Source organism: Narcine bancroftii, chromosome 4, assembly GCF_036971445.1.
Source record: "Narcine bancroftii isolate sNarBan1 chromosome 4, sNarBan1.hap1, whole genome shotgun sequence".
NCBI classification, from domain to species: domain Eukaryota; kingdom Metazoa; phylum Chordata; class Chondrichthyes; order Torpediniformes; family Narcinidae; genus Narcine; species Narcine bancroftii.
This window is the reverse complement of record NC_091472.1, coordinates 195,859,078-195,876,846: the sequence shown is the minus strand read 5'-3', so window position 1 is coordinate 195,876,846 and position 17,769 is coordinate 195,859,078. Positions and strand designations below refer to the sequence as shown.

The 17,769-nt window shown below is 40.0% G+C and overlaps 1 protein-coding gene across 5 annotated transcripts in view; it reads right to left on the bottom strand.

Moving 5' to 3' along the window:
- sbno1 (strawberry notch homolog 1 (Drosophila)) overlaps window positions 1-17,769 on the bottom strand; it is a 99,428-nt gene that overhangs the window by 29,130 nt on the left and 52,529 nt on the right. For all 5 annotated transcript variants that reach the window (XM_069933504.1, XM_069933503.1, XM_069933502.1 and 2 more), the window contains 4 exons: window positions 17,464-17,646; window positions 12,439-12,536; window positions 10,139-10,290; window positions 3,024-3,209 (listed from right to left, as the gene is read on the bottom strand). In XM_069933504.1, the coding sequence (XP_069789605.1) occupies window positions 3,024-3,209; window positions 10,139-10,290; window positions 12,439-12,536; window positions 17,464-17,646 (619 nt within the window). The remainder of the gene's footprint in view (window positions 1-3,023; window positions 3,210-10,138; window positions 10,291-12,438; window positions 12,537-17,463; window positions 17,647-17,769) is intronic.

The following is a 17,769-nucleotide window of genomic DNA, read 5'->3' as shown; positions in this document are numbered from 1 at the left end:
CAGTAATCTCACCAATGAACAGTTTCCTTGTGCAAGCTCACAACATCACTAAATAGAACATAGAAATATACAGCACAGTGCAGGTCCCTCAGCTCATGGTGTTATGCTGACCTAATAAATTATTCCAACATTTGCCTAAAATTTCCCTAATGCATCACCCTCAGTGCCACTATTAGGAGACTATCTAATAGTCTCCTAATAGATCCAATTGCCCATGCCTCCGCCACCACTGAGACAGCACATTCCATGCATCCACCACCCTGCATATGAAAAAATCTACCTCTGACATTCTTTTAACTTTTAAAAAAATTTTGTTTACAGCATGATAGAAGCTGAACCATGCCATCCAATTACACCCAAAATGCTTTGGAGGGTGGGAGGAAATCAGAGAACCCAAGGAAAACCCACACGTACACAGAGAGAACATATGAACTCCTCAAAAACATCATTGTATTCAAAAATTGGTGCTGTAATAGTGTTGCACTAACCACTACACCAACTATGGTGCCCGAGTTTACTGCCAAGAACCTTAAAACAATGCTCCCCAGTGTTGGCTACATCAACCTTTAGAAAATATCTCTGGCCATCCACACAATCAATGCCTCTCATCATCTTGTACACCTCTATCAGGTCACCCCTCATTCTTCATTGTTCTAAGCAGAAAAGACCACATTCACTCAACCTATCCTCATGAGACACACTCTCCAATACTGGCACCATCCTTGTTAAATCTCTTTTGCAACCTCTCTAGAGCATCAACATCCTTCCTGTGGTGACCAGAACTGAACTCAATATTCCAAGTCGGGTCTAACCAAGGTCCTGACCAGCTGCAACATTATCTCATGGTTCTTGAACTTAAACCCACGGTTAATGAAGGCCAACACATTATACATCTTAACACTATCAACCAGTGCAGCAACTTCCAGTGTCCTATGAATATGGATCCCAAGATCTCAGTTTGTCCACGCTGCTCAAGTTCTCCCATTAACATTGTGTTCTGTCTTCAAATTTGACCTACTGAAATGAAGCACTTAACACTTTTCTGGGTTAAACTCTGCCTGCCACTTCTCAGCCTAGCTCTGCATCCTATAAAACTTTTGTCAGCCATCCAGACTTTGCACCACACCACCCATATTAGCATCATCCATAAACTTAATAACCCACCCTTCCACTTTTTCATTTAGGTCATTCATAAAAATCACAAGAAGGGCCCCAGAATAGATCCCTGCAGAACACCACTAGTCACTGATCTCAATGTAGAATACAAACAATCTACAACCAGCCTCTGCCTTTTCTGCACAAGCCAATTCCGTATCCACAAAGCAAGGTCTCCTTGGAATTCATGCATTATTACTTTCTGAATGAGCCTTGCATGAGGAACCTTATCAAATGAAGTCCATATACATTAGATCCATTTCTCAACCTTCAATGTTCTTTGCTACATCAAAAAAATTCAATCAGGCTTGGGAGACGAAGCCTTTTCCTGATGAAGCTGTGTTGACTATCCCCTAATCAGATTACACCTCTCTAAATCCTGTCTTTCAGGATCTTCTCCAACAGCTTGCTCACCACTGAAGTAGACTTGGTGGTCTATAATTTCCTGGGTACTCCACTCCCTTTCTTTTACAGGGGAACAACATTTCAAACCCTCCAATCCTCCAGCATTATACTTCTGTTCCCAGTGATGAAGCAAAGATCATCTCCAGTGCCTCAGCAAACTTTTCTCTTGCTTCCCACAGTCGCCTTGGGGAAAATCTCATGTGGTCCTGGTGTCTTATCTAATCTCATGCTTTTTAAAAGCTCCAACACATCCTCTTTCTCAACATCAACATGCTCAAGTATTTCAATCTGCTTTAAGTCACCCTCACAAGGTCCTTTTCTCTGGTGAATAATGAAGCTAAGTATTGATTGAGGACCTTCGTTAACCATTCCAACTCCATACACATTTCACTATCACCCCTAATGGTCCTATCTTCATAGGACAACCTCTTGTTCTCCACATATTTCCAGAATGCCTTGGAGCTTTCCTTAATCCCACTTCATCTTACCTTAAAAAAAATACATGCAAAATTCCTTTAATTTCAGCCGCTTTAAAATGATCCCTAAATCTTCAGTTCAGGGGAAACTACAAAAGGACACTTTCCATCACAATATTCACCAGCTCTTTCACTGGTCATTCATTTCACAAAATATCAGCTAATCTGCCTAACATCTGCCATGTCTGATTCATCCTTGGTGCAACTGCCCTCAACATCCATTTTCCCATTACTTTCCTTTCACACTGAGCAGAATCTATTAGTTTATCTACTAAACCGCTTGACTAACTGATTTGACATTGCCCTCCTCAATTTAACTCACACAAAACTTTCAGATTATACTCTTGAGACAATCAAAAGTTTGTGAGTCAGAATGAAATTGATGGAATAATTTGAGGCTCTACCATCGGTGTTGACTAAAGAATCATTCCTCACATGCAACAATGGAAAGGCTGGCACATTGACACAGTCTGGTATAATTGATGTAAAAACACTATATTGCCGAGGGATTTAAATTCGCCTTAAATATTTCCTGAAAAGACTAGGCATCAATCCCATGTGATAGTGAGTTTTATAAACTCATTGTACTTCAAATTAAGTTTGATCTGCCTGTGTGGAGTTTGCACATTCCCTGTGATGACATTAGGGCACGTGGGGGACATCGGTTTCTTCTCATATCTCAAAGATTAGCTAGTTGAAACATTAATTATAGATTGGCTGGTGGGAGAATTAGAGGAGTGTGTCTGGGGTTTTAATAGACAATGTGAAATAGAAAAGAAAGTAGGGAGCGGAGCTACTCTTAGAAATGGATGAGACTCAAAGGGCCAATGGTCTCCTTCCATGTGACAACAGAAACATCAGAACCGACTGCACAATTAAATTTAAAACATGCTGTGCCCTCATTCATACTGAGCTCAAAAGTTGGATCCAGAATGAAAATGCTGCTCATCTTTTTAAATTTAAAATTGGACCTTTTCACCAACTTACCATCCTCTTCATCAGAAGATTCATCTCTGAAAGGATTAAAGTCATCATCTGCAGAACTGACAGAGTGAAAACTTTCACCATCACTGCCTTCGCTTTCAGATACTTCTGAATCACTCCCTGAAGAGCTGCTACCAGCAAGCCCTTTGATCTTGCGGGCTTTTTTAGATTCTCGTTTGTCCTCATTTGCTGAAAAATAGCAATTAAATTTAAATTAGTTCAATCAATCAATTAGGTCTTAGATAAGCAAAAACAAACCACTATGCTGGTGAAAAACTTGAGAGATCTGTTCCAAATGATGGACTTACAAAAGCTTTCAAAGTTTCATAGGATCAGAGGTCAATCCACAGGACCATAAGAGTGGCAGAGAGGATCACACCATCCCCCACCCTCCCAAATCGACATGATCGACCAGGATCATTGTCTGAAGAGGGTGCACAAAATCATTTGAGGATCCTGTTCACCCTGCACACAGCATCTTTTAGCTGCTCCCATTGTGGAAGAAATCCAGGAGGATCAGAGCCAGCACCACCAGGCTGAGGAACAGCTTCTTCCCACGGGCAATGAGAATGGTGAACAATCAAAGGAACGGAACTGCTCACACTTAACATCAGAGATTCTCATTTGTTCAAAATAATATTTATTTATTTTATAACACTTGTTCTACATGTGTATTATTTGTCTGTATGTGTGCTTTGTCTAGTTATATGTCGACATGTTTTGCACTGAAGACTGGAGAACACTGTTTTGCTGTGTTGTATAATCAGATGACAATAAACTTGACAGAGAGATTTGGATGATTTCCGATTTCAAGGATCTGGTTGCTGGGACTTCAACCAAAGTTGGGTGAGGGTAGGCAAAGTAAGAAATAACAGTATGGGCTGATGGCCATTGAAGATACTCCACCATTCATACAACTCATGCTTGTTATTCTTCTTTCCTTCCATTTTTAGCATTTTAGCATGTCGTTTGATGCCCTCAACACACACATTTAATGAATCGTTTTCAAGAGCTTCCATGGGAAGAGAATTTAATTCCTAAACCTTACAGTAAAGATATCATAGGGCCCTGAGCCAGAGGAAATAGTTCACCGTCATACTTGTCAATGTAATCTCCTTTCAACCATTCCTTCAAAGTTCAAATTTATTGTCAGAGAACTCTGATTATCCAAAATCAGATTCTCCAACATCCGTCTCTCTCTCTCTCTTGAAATTACCACCAAGGTCCTGTTTCTAACCTCTTTCCAGCTCCCAAAAATTAATTTTTATCATCATAAACATGTCGCAACATTCACTGTTTCCCGGCAGCATCACAGTGAAAACTTTGATATAAACCAGATTACAAAATAAATTAAATAGTGCAAGAAAAATAAATATCTGCAAGATTTTCATCTTTTCCCCTACGACATCAATGCCAGATTGGTTCTGGACCTCAGAATGTTCACCCTCTTCTTCCAGGATTCTCTGTCACCTTTCATTCACATGTTTCCCACTTGCAGCACATCATCCCAGAGCAACATTGCATAGTCTCAGACATGCACTTCTCTTCCCTTAACTTTTGAATCCACCAGAACTAATGTATTTTCATCTTATTTCTCCTCTCAGGTGTACCTCAGAAGATCTTAGCTCTGACTGCACTCCACTGAGCAGCCATGACCCCAAAGATCAGTGTTGACATAGTGACAAGTACAGAAAAGAGACGAGTTGGAAAAATGTGGTGAAGCAGGGTCACAAAAAGTTATCGTTTAGATTGTGCATCCATTCTCAACCCTTTTTTTGGCTATGGCCCCCTTGATACTCTGCTCAAAGTTTATGGTCTCACTTCCCTATGAAGCAGTCATGTTTAGTTGGTTTCTTCCACACTTCTCTCCTACCTATTACATTAAAAAAAATATTTTCATTTCAGTCCATGGTCCCCTTAAATGTACCGTGGCCCCGAGGGGAGGGAGTGCAAAAACCCCCCTCTGAGAATGGCTGGGAGGACAGGAAGCTAACCCAAATCTAATGGGGATCGTAACTAAAAAATTTTTAAACTAATTCTCCATCATGGTAACGAAACTCATTCATTTTGTCTGTCATGGAACTTGGCTAAATTAAATGAGCACAGCAAGTTCCCAAAGTGACAGATGTTGTGTTCCTTTCAGGCTTTGGTCGGCCAATTCACTCTACAGATGGTCACTGTCACAAATTCTCAGGGGTACCAGAATTACTTTTTGACCTCCGCAAATATTTACGACAAGAGGGTGACCCAGGGGTTAGTGCAACGCTATACAGCTTCAAATCAAACTGCGCTGGGTAGGTCACGTCTCCAGAATGGAGGACCATTGCCTTCCCAAGATCGTGTTATGTGGCGAGCTCTCCACTGGCCACCGAGACAGAGGTGCACCAAAGAAGAGGTACAAGGACTGCCTAAAGAAATCTCTTGGTGCCTGCCACATTGACCACCGCCAGTGGGCTGATATCGCCTCAAACCGTGCATCTTGGCGCCTCACAGTTCGGCGGGCAGCAACCTCCTTTGAAGACCGCAGAGCCCACCTCATTGACAAAAGACAAAGGAGGAAAAACCCAACACCCAACCCCAACCAACCAATTTTCCTTTGCAATCGTGTCTGCCTGTCCCGCATCGGACTTGTCAGCCACAAACGAGCCTGCAGCTGACGTGGACATTACCCCTCCATAAATCTTCGTCCGCGAAGCCAAGCCAAAGAAAAAAAAGATTACAGCTTCAGCAACTCAGTTTCAAATCTGACCCTATCTGTAGGAAGTTTGCACGTTTTCCCTTGTCTATTGGGGCTTCCTCTGGATGCACCAGTTTCATCTCACATTCCAAAATCATATAGGTTTTGAAGGTTAATTGTTGTATTTAGGCAGCATGGTTTTGTGGGCCAAAAGGGGCTGTTACCATGCTGTATCTTTTAATTATATATAAAAAGAATAGCTGATCAATTGAAATAATGAAAGATATTTTATTTAACTACACACTTCATGTTGAGTGATAAATTTGCGATCATTTTTGAGTCTTAACTTTGGTGCTTTTCATTTATCTCCTGTCAAGAGGAAAGGCAAATGGAAATAGCAATTTGCAAACCAGTTTATGCTACCAATTCACTATAAGGCACAGGTTTAAGGTGAGAAGGGAAAAATGTAAAGGAAAGGAATGAATGTATGGTTATTTTCATATATACAAGTGCAGAGTAGAGATATACTGAAATTCTTGCAGTGTATAAACTAAACTATCACAAGATAGTAAATAAAAAAAGTGAATATTCAGTTGAAATTGCTGCGATAAAGAATCAGAATTTATTGTTATCAACGCTACAAATTAGTTGCAAATAATGCTTTAAATTACATTAATAATAAATTAATGCAAGTGAAAGTGAGGTAGTCTGTGGTTCAATATTCATTCCCGAATCTGATGGCAGAGGGGAAGCGGTTGTCCTTATGCTGCTGGGTGTTTGTCTTCAGGCAATCTCCTGAAGGGATACCTTCTTCCCAATGGCAGCAGTGTGAAGAGGGCATGGCCTGGTAGTGAGAGTCTTTAAGGATAGAGTCTGCTTTCTTAGGACATTGCCTCTTGTAAAGTCCTCAGTGGAGTGTAGACTGATGCCCATGATGTTCACAACTCTCTGTAGTTTGTTTTCCTATCCTGTGCATTGGCACCTCCACACCAGATATTGATACAACCAGTCAGAATGCTCTCCATAATACACCTGTAGAAATTTGCCAGTTTTTGGTGACACACCAAATCTCCTCAAACTCTTCACAAAGTAGTCGCAGGTGAGCCTTCTTCATGATTGCATCGACACAAGAGGCCCCAGGACAAATCTTCAGAGATGTTAAAATCCAGGAATTTGAAGTTCTCAACCCTTTTCACTGCTGACCCTTTGTGTTCTCCTGACTTCCCCCTCCAGAAGTCCAAAATCAGTTACTTTGTTTTTCTTACATTGAGTGCAAGGATGTTGTTGTGACACCGCACTAACTGATCTATCTCCTCCCTGTACACTTCCTCATTGCCGTCTGTGATTCTGCCGATGACTGTGGAGTCATCGCCAAACTTGTAGATGGCATCTGAATTGTGCCTAGCTAGTCATGGGTGTAGAGCGAGTCGAAGAGTGGGCTAAGCATGCATCTATATTGATAGTCAATGAGGAGGAGATGTCTTTTCCAATTCATACTGATTGTAGTTTTCTGACAAGGAAGTCAAGGATCCAGTTGCAGATGCCCAGTGTTTGGAGCTTGATGTTACATGATGTGAAAGATATGATGTTACAATATTGTAAGTGCAGATTTAAGATGAGCCTTTCCAACATAGAGTAGTATGATGATTATCAGAAACAAACTGCCAAAGGAGGTGGTACAGACAGGTCTGAAATATATTTAAAATGTGCTTCGACTAGGATAGACTGATACAAGCCTAATGCAGGCAAATGGATTAGCGCAAGAAGGCATCTCAGTCAGCATGAATCATGAGGCTCATTTCTGCACTGAATAATTCATGATTCTACAAGATAACTATTCAGCCAATCAATTCCATGCCAACCAGAAACAGATAGATTTCAGGTTAATGCCACTTCACAACTCTCAATCCGCGAATAACTGTTCTTCAGAGCTCACCTGGATACTGGACCATGTAGTGAGGACATCTGCCACCACTGCTAGCTTCTGGCAGAAAGGTCCAGATGTGCATTGTTACGAGCTCAGAAGACCCCAAAACCCAGCAGCAATAGATAGTCACCAAGACAAATGGTTACTTCAACAAAAGTTGCTTTTAATCATCTTTCAACATGAAAACAGGATCAAACTAACTGATTACTATTAACTAACCCAACATCATCTTCTTCTAATTCCAAGTGCACGTGTATGTAATGTGTATACAAGTTCAGAAAGTTTCTTTAATTTGCAGTCCAATCTCCCTTCTCATTCCTCCAAGTTCACTGGTTGCAGGCCATTCTTATACCGTGCACAGAATTTAACATATATGAATTTCACCAAGCTTTGGTGTTTGAAAGGTATTTACCGCTCAGGAAGGTTCTTGTCAGTTTTCAGAGATTTGTTGGTCCCTGGACACAAACTGAACATTTTGATCAGCCAGGTCAGTGTCTTGCCAAAGAAACTTGCCCCATCAGGGTTTTCCAGATGATAACCTCTTTCTTTCAGGTCACCAGAGTTCCTTTTTGTTTCTCTTATTTCAAGTGAAACATTAGGCAGCCAGTCCTCTCCTCTTGCATGAGCCACAAAGACTTTGACCAGGCTGAACTAATCACTCACAACACTGTTCCAGTCCCAGCTGCTGCTGAACCGAATTCTCTCGCTCTCTCTCAGAGAAAAGCCTGTTTTACTCTCTCTGCTTGCAAAACCACACGATCCCCTTAGAACAGCAAACTGCAAAGACAGCCTGTGGCTCCAGACCTCAGAGTTCTTTTATCTTTTGCTTTTCAAAACAACAATCCATTAGTGAAATCTCTATAGGCACTCCACAAAGCTTCTGCAAAGGCACTTGAAGCCGGACTGTCCGGCTTGAGCAGAGCTCCAGTATTTTAATTGAGATCTTTTTTGAAATGTCTGTATGTGACCTACACTAAAACCTGCCACAATTTATCTCACCAAAACATACAATATAAAACACAACATATTCTGTCACATGCACCACCAAGTGAAATAATTCTCAGTTGAGTTTGCTTTTGGTCTTTGGCCAAGCCTGATGAAAGGTAATTGATCTGAATTGTTAATTCTGATTATTTCTTCATGTATGCTGACTGACATGCTGAGCATTTCCAGCATCTATTTTGACATTTGCACTTGAGTATTTGGCTTTTGATCATTGCTGTGCTCTTGCTTGTAGCAAGTATTTTTGGATGCCTGTGAATGCCCATTTCCCATGACAAAATTAGATGCAAGGGATGAAATGGGAACATTGGAATAGGATAAAATAAAGAAACTCTCCAACGATAATTTTGAAACAAAAAATAAAGTGTGCAGCAATAAATGTGATTGTACTAATAAACAACTTACTATCAATTATCAGCAAAATATTGCAGGCAATACATTCTGCATGCTCTAACACATCTTGAATTACATCCACTACTTTCAATTGGTCGCAATGCTAAATGCAATTTTATTTATCTTGGAGAACAAATTTATGGGACAGTTTAGGAAGCTGTGTTTGGAAAATATAACTGGGAGCAGGATTCTAGATTCCTCCCACATCACAAGACATTGGTTGGTTAATTGTCCTTCATGTATAGATGAATGGTGGAATGGTGGGGGGGGAGGGGTGGGGGGAGGACATCAACTGATGAGAATGTGGATTAAAAAGAATGGGATGAATGTAAACAGGTGGCTGATTGTTCTTGTGGACTCAGTGGGACAAAGGACCTGCTTCCATGCCTTTTCTGACTTTAAAGTTTCACAGCAAACAAGTCATTCAGCCCAGTACAATATCTCCTGAATTATGCTCCATCAGAGCTTTCATCAACACATCTCCTCTTTGGCCAGAAGCAGGCCTTCCTTTTTCTGCATGTGTCTGCATGAAGAGCAATTCAATATGGCTTATGGAGTGCAACATCACACCAAAGATTTCATGAGAGGCATCAAGAATAATTTTTTATATTTAACATTAAAAAGAAAACAATAAATAATCTTTACTTCAAACAAATTCAAACATCTCTGTTCAAAATGCAGAGGAAATTGAACTGCAAAAGAAGCCATATGGGCAATCGGTAGAACTCAAAGCCTTTGCAAGCCAACAAAATGCCACAAAGTTTTTAAAAAATGAAGAAATTAAAATAAAAAATAACCTTTAGACCACTTAAATATTAAAACCATCAAATAAATCATAAATAATTGAAAAGGAACTTGCTTTGTTCTTCTCATAAGCTCCATTGAAGTTAATAGATTGGCAAGATTCTGCACCAGGTGCAACCTAGCACAGAATCCAATCACAAATTGCCCAGTGTGCATGTTCAGAAATAACAACAAGATCGAGCTCCAGCTTTGGATATCATGAAATCTTGCATGTTTCTGAAAGTTACCAGCACTTACCAGTGAAATCCATTATCTTTGTAAGAGAACTTGGGCAGATAACACTTTCTCCAATATCAGTATTGAGGAAGGTCATACCTTTCCGCTTTTTGCCTTTATTCTGTCTTGATGGACTATCAATGGGAGAGTCTTGATTGCTCGGTACGTTCATTTCTATCCCCAACAAACTGTATAGCTTCTTTCTGTCAGGTGCTGGGAAATGTTTCTCAATCAAAGACTGAAGGACACCTCTGCAACATTCAAAAACAAGAAAGTAGAATTATAAGGCACAGAAACTGGCTCTTCAGCACAGTTAATCCATGCTGGCCAAACCATCTATTTGAGCAAGTGCCATTTGCCTGCATTTGGCCCATATCTCTCTACAATATGTACCCATCCAAATGTTTTTTCCCCTAACAATGTAATTGTCCTCACCTCTACTGCTTCTTCAGGCAGCTGGTTCCATATATCCACTTGCATTTGTGTGAGAAACTTGCCCTTCAAATCAACTTTGAATCTTTTCCCTATCAATTTAAACCTAGGTCCTCCGGTTTAAGATTCCCTATACTGGGAAAAAGACCAACATTCACCTTATCTATGCGCCTCATGATTTTATGCACCAATGATAAGGCCAGACCTCAAGTGCAATAATATGTTAATGTTTGTTAGTTGGTAACTGAATTGTGGTCCAAATAAACCTGTTAGCTCCAGTGGGTAATATGGTCCAAATTATTTTAAAAATCAACTCCTTTATTCACAAATTAAAACAATTGAATTTTCATTGAAAACATCTGGTAGGGTGAATTGCAGAAAGATAAGAGTTGCAATGAGGCTATCAGTTCCATCTTGCCTCCATTCACAGGTCAGCCATCATAGAGCAAACATTTATCACAGGGCCTGAGCTTCATTCAGTATTCCACTTTTGAAGTTCTGAGCCAAGGAGACAGACTCATCAAATTAACATGGTGTTAAACACATAATTCAAAACATTTGTCTAAATATCTTTAACTACAAATGGTAAAGCAGCTAATACTGAGTAACATCATGGATTTGTGATTACTTGAGGCAATAGAACTAGCTATTTGTTTTTTTTTTGAGAGTCAATTGGCTATCATTTACCCGAAAGGCACTTCCTGTGACCTGAAGCACTTTGGGGCAGATGTTAAAAAGCTGCTGCACTTGCAAATCATTCCAAAGAGCCAATACTAACAATGCATATTCAAGTGACCATTTCTGTATGCATTTAACTGATCAGATTATTCATTCATAACATATAGGAAACTTGGGCAAAAACAACACAGCTGCTATTCGTGAAACAAGTTACATGCAATGATCATATGCAACACTATTACTTTGTATTTTATAAAAACATTAATCTAGTCAGATCATGGATTGTTCAAACACCTGTTGATTTTTTAAAAATTTAATACAAATTTATTTGAACATAACTATGCCATGTTTTAATTAGGAAAGCTCAGAAACTAAATTATATTTCCAAATCATTTGGTACTTCAGAGCTTTCCTAAAGCATGAAAAGAATCCAAATTTAAGGTGCCTGACCACATCCATGAGACATCCATTGAAGCTCCCTACTAGATCAATGTGATTTAGATCAACCACTCTCAATGGGGGGGGTCCTTAGCTCATTTAAGTAAAAGCTTTGTATTCTTTTCACCTCACAAAACAACATTAAAAAATATTTGTTACACGTAGTTAGTCAGTAAGAGAGAAGTACTGAAGAAACAAAAATGACTACTTAAACTTTGAGCTGAGTCGTGGGGGGAGGAGTGGCATAGCCAAAAAAAGGTTGAAAAATCGCTGATTTACTTGATATAAATCATCCAATCAAAAAAAAAACTGATTGGCCACAAACTTTGTGACCAGATTTGCAGATAATATGAAGGTAGGTGAAGGAGTAGGTAGAGTTGAGAAAACAGAGACTGCAGAAGGATTTGGACAGATGGGTAGAGAAACGGCCAATGAAATACAATGTCAAAGTGTACGGTTATGCACTTTGGCAGAAGAAATAAATGGGCACACCACTTTCTAAAAGAGGATTAAACTGAAAATTCCCAGATGCAAATGGACTTGGGAGGGGAGCTGTGGGAAAATGGATCAGCTCATGATTGAATGGCTGAATAACCCATTTCTGAACCTATATCTTTTGTTCAAACTGAAGGAAAAGCAATAAACAGCCCTTTCGCTTTCCCTTCATGTATTAGTTATTGGTGTGTACAAATAAAAGCAACGAAATTGAGCAACAATGGCAAAACATCTCAAGGAAGATGGCAACTCTGTCGCTCCACTTATACTGAAGCAGCAACATGATTAGTTGGATATTACCACTATCTTTCAAACAAAATTAATTTAAAAAAATGGTGTGTACTAAGTGAACATACTTAGCCGTTGAAACAAAATCATTCAGTTCACCACCACCTTCCTCCAGAGCTTCAAGGGTTCTTGCTTCTCCAGTAGACTGAAGACCAATAACCACACACTAGAAGTAGTTACAAAATTAAACCATGAGAACAAATTACATTTTACTTTGATCATCATCAGTTTACACAATTTTCCAGTTAAAAATTTCAATGACTATATTTGCTGAATTCCCACCATTGTAGGAAAAAAGTGGGGAAAGAGCAGTTATGCAGAGTGGCAAACAATAAGAAGCCTTCTATCTTGATCAGCGTCATGACCAGAGTTGTTCACAAGTTAGATAAGCAATCTGATTTCCAAATTGACAACAAACTCCATATTTAAAAACACCCAACATTCAATTCTGAGAAGGGAAGCAACAATTTACACAAGATAATAAACACAAAGAATGGCAAATCTTAAAAGGGTCTTTTACTGACAAATAATGATGCCGTTGTACTGTTTTAAATTGTCGTTTTTGCTCCACTCTGCACTGAATGACTTAATTGTATGTTCAACACTGTCATTTATTTATTTGTACTTCTGCGCTACGTGTTATACCAGTTGACTTGTCTGGATAGTGCTCAATAGAAAATAGGACAAATTAAGTTTCAAAGTATTGGCCACTAGACAAAATGAAGTCATACATTTTTTAAAAATTTAGACATACAGTACAGTAACAGGCCCTTTCGGCCCACTCTACCACGTGCCACCCAAATACCCCAATTAACTTACAACAGCGGCACATTTTGAAGGGTGGAGAAATCAGAATTTGTCATAAACATGACAAAATTTGTATCTTAGCAGCAGCATTGCACTGCAAATATCGCTATAAATAAATTAGTGCAAAATAAGAGAAAGTGAGGTCGTGTCTCTGATGCATTGTCCCTTCATAAATCCGATGCCAGAGGGGACGAGGCCGTCCTTCAGCCGCTGGGTGTTAAACTTCAGGAAATCACCTGACAGCATACCTCCTTCTTGATGATAGCAGTGTGAAGAAGGCATGGCCTGGGTGGTGAGGGTCCCTGAGGATAGAGGGTGCTTTCTAAAAGCATTGCCTCTTATGGATGTCCTCAATGGAGTGAAAACTGATGCCCATGATGGCACTAGCTGAGTTCACAACACTGTAGTTTTTTTCCTGCCCTGTACATCATTGGCACCTCGACCAGTCAGAATGCTCTCCATAGTACACCTGTAGAAATTTGCAAGTCTTTGGTGACATACAAAATCTCCTCAAACTCCTCATCAAGTATAGCTGCTGGTGAGCCTTCTTTATGATTGCATCAACATGGAGGCCCCAGAATAGAACTAGAAATGTTGACAGCCAGGAATTTGAACCCTTTCCACTGCTGACCACTCGATGAGGACTGGTTCATGTTCTCCAAACTTCCCTCTCTTGAAGTCTATAATCAGCTCCTTAGTTTTGTTAAGGTTGAGGGCAAAGTTGTTGTGATACCACTCAACAAGCTGATCTATCTCCTCTATTGCACTTCCTCATTGCCGTCTGTGAATCTGCCAAAAACAATGGTGTCATCGACAACAAATTTGCAGACAGCATTTGAATTGTGTCTAGACACACAGTCACAGGTATAGAATGAGTAGAGCAGTGGGCTAAGCATGCATTCTTGAGATGCAACTGTTTTGATTGTCAGTGAGGAGATGTTTCTGATTCATAGACTGTGATCTTCCAATAAAGTCAAGAATTCAGTTGCAGAGGCCTAGGTTTTGGAGCTTGTTGATCAGTTTTGAGGGTATGATGATGTTGAAAACTGAGCTGTAGTCGATGAAGAGTAGCCTGATGCATGTGTTGCCGCTGTTTAGGTGATCCAGTGCTGAGTGGACAGCAGTAATATTGCATCTGCTGCAGTGCGGTTGTGGAAACCGGAGCACACAGAATAAACTCACTTATACACTGGGAGAATGCTCAAACTCCTTACACACAGGACCAGATTCAAATTTGGGTCCCTGATGCTGTAATAGCATTGCACCAACCACTGTGCTACCCATATTATCAGTAAATCAAAATGAGGTGAAAGATCCATGGAGACCTGGCTGCATGGATTTGTAGTTGCCTCGACTACGTAAAGGGAGAGGGCAGTAGCAGATTGAATTTATTCTGCCTGGAGGTCAGTATCCACTAGCATTTCATAGGGATCCATTCTGGGATCCTAACCTTTTAGTGATTTTTTAGAAATGATGGACAAAGTGGAGTGGTGGGTCAGTAAGTTTACAGATGGTTGGAGGTGTTGCGGATAGTACAGAAGGTTTACATAGAATACAACAGAACCGAGACAGGATGTGAAGTTTGGGGGCAAGGTTTTTCATAGTGCTGACAAGCAAAGAAATCGCGGGGTCCAAGTCCATAGATCCATCAAGGTTGACGAGGTGTTTCAGAAGGCACATGTTAGGCTTGGGCTTAATTTGTCTGGTGATTGAGTTCAAAGAGTTGCAAGTAATTTTGAGGCTCTGCAAAACTCAGGTTAGATGACGCATGGAATATTGTGTTCAGTATGGTCACTTCTTTAATGGAAGGATGTAGAATATTTAGAGATGGTGCAGAGATTAACCAAGTTGACCAAGCTACAGCTTTTTTCTTTGCAGCAATGAAGGAAAAAAGATTACTTAGAAGTATGGGAGATTATGAGAGGCAACAGATAGGATGGACCGCCAGCACCTTTGTCCCAAGGGCAACAAGAGCAAAACCATAGGAGATCTATTAAGGAAAGTAAAGTACAGAGAGAGGTAGGTGGGTGCGATTGCCGGGGTGGAGATGGAGGTTGGTACAACAGGGGCGTTTAAAAGACAAACAGGCTCACAGATGCAAGAAAAATAAAGTAAAATCCCATTATTCAGCACCTACGGGGATTGCAGGTGTAAGATATGTGAATTTTCCAATTGAATGAGACTCACTCTTCCAGTGCCTAATACACCTGCATTAATTATGTAAAGTTCATTTCATCAGCTAAATCCCACAAGTTACAAAATTGAACGTCGAACCCCAGTCACTTGTGTTAACAGCTACACTAACTGTGCTGCTGTCGTAATTAAACCCCTCCCCTCATGCCGAGAACCCGACTTACCTCCATGCAAGTGTCCCAAATCAGACCCTCGGCGCACTTTCCTTGAAATTGGAACCCTGGTCCTTGTGCTGCAACAGCCTCGCGCTATCGCTATGCTCACCGTACAGCTGTCATAATTAATCCCCCCTTCCCCCAATTTTACAGATAAAGCCTTACCAACATCATCAATAATACACTAATTCTCTTATTAGGCATGGATAGGGAGACACTTTGGGAGAGTCATCCCAGAAGCAATCAGCATCAACCGGCTCTTCATCCTAGGCATTGCCATTTTATTCAAAAGCAACATTCAAACAGCTGCTGTGGGTGGACACGACCGGGACACTCTGTTGGCTGAACATTTGCTCCCATCTCCTGCCAAGGCGTCATGTTGTTTCGGAGAACCTTTACTTTTACAATTTTAAACTTTATTTAAATTTTTATTTATTTTTAAGTGCATCTATTTATTTATTCTTCATTTCCTCACTGTTTTTGCCAGTTGCTTGTTTCTGGTTGATTGAATGCCAGATAATGGTGATTTTACCGTATCGGGTTATATATATGTGATCTCCTTATTACTCAAGTCCTCCAGCCTCAGCAACATGGTCTTGTATTATCAATCATCCAATTGTCAGCAAGAAATGGAGGAGAAAATCTGCAAAGAGAGAGCAGGCAGCAGCAGGACGGACGAAGTTGAAGGACAAACCAAGGCAGAACATAACACAGTAAACGTAGAGAACCTAGAAGTGTGGTGGAATGGAGGGATCTGGAAATATAGATATACAATTCCCTGAAAGTGGCATAGAGGTTGATATGATGAAGTTCATAAGACACTGATGAGTGCAAATTTGGAGTGTTATGTGCAATTTTGATTACCTAACTACAGCAAGGATATCAATAAAATTGAGAGAGCACTGGAGATTTACAAGCATGTTGCCAGGACTTCAAGAACTGAGTTGCAGAGAAAGCTTAAACAGCTATGTCTAAATTTAAAAATTAAATTAAAATAGGTAAGAATAAATACAAGCAGGCTGTTTCCACTGAGGTTAAGTGAGATAAAAAAACTAGAGGACATGGGTTAAGGGTGAAAGTTTAAAGGCTACATTAGGGGTAACCTCTTCATGCAGAGAGTGGTGGGTTTATGGAATTAGCTGCCATCTGAATTTGCTAAATGGAGGCTCAATTTTGTCATTTAACAAAAATTTGGACAGTTTCATGAATGGGAGGGGTATGGAGGCATATGGTCTGGTTCATTGGGACTAAAGAGAATAATAGATTGGCACAGACTAGGTCCAAAGAGCTTGTTCTGTGCTGTTGGGTTCTATGGTTCAAACCCTATCCAAAATGAAAGCCACTTTAATTTATCACAACAGCATTTTAGTGTGCACACAAGTTACAGTTGAGGAATGAAAAAGCTGGCATAAACATTGAATTTTGATGGAACAATTAAATCCTTGGATACCAAACAGTGATACCACTCTTCCAGGCTTGCTCCCACAGCCTTTCACCTCTAAATCTCAGACCATCTCTCCTCTTGTTGAAAGTTAAACCAAGTTCAAATAATTAGAAGAAGAGAACTGGATCTATTGCTTCTTAAAATTCCGAGTTTTCTATTATTTGCTCTGGAAGTTACTTTGTGCAAACCACAGAAACAGACAACCAAACCCAAATAGTCCATGTTGGTATTTATACTCCACTAGCGCCTCTCACCATCATCCAACCAGAATAATCTTCTGTACCTTTTATGGTCAAGTGCTCTTGACCAGATTTTCATCAGCTACAATACTTCCAATGGCAGCAAATTCCAGATTTCTTGAACCAGGTGAAGTAGCTACTCTTTATTTCTTTATCACATTTATCAATCGCCATTCTTGTTATTTCCCGACATATTAATCATTCCAGTTAAGGAAAAATTTTTTTGACACCAGACCTCCACTCATCATTTATTACCTTTCCATTTTTGATCTCTTCACGGGCAAGTTGCACTATTCTTTTAACTTTGGAAGCTATGCAGAGATATTTAAAAAAACGTTGATGTGCTGACCAGAACTGTCCCCACATTGACTTCTTCATTCGCTGTTCTGCATCAATCAGCTCCGCTGACATTTGAAACTTCTCCCTGGCCTCCACCCACTGCAAAGGCAAAAAGTTGGCATTCAAAGATCAAAGCTTTATTTGAAAACAAAATTCAAGACCATTTCATGCTTCATGGAAAAGCAAACTGGCAACTTCAGGCCTTCATCGGTATTTTAATAA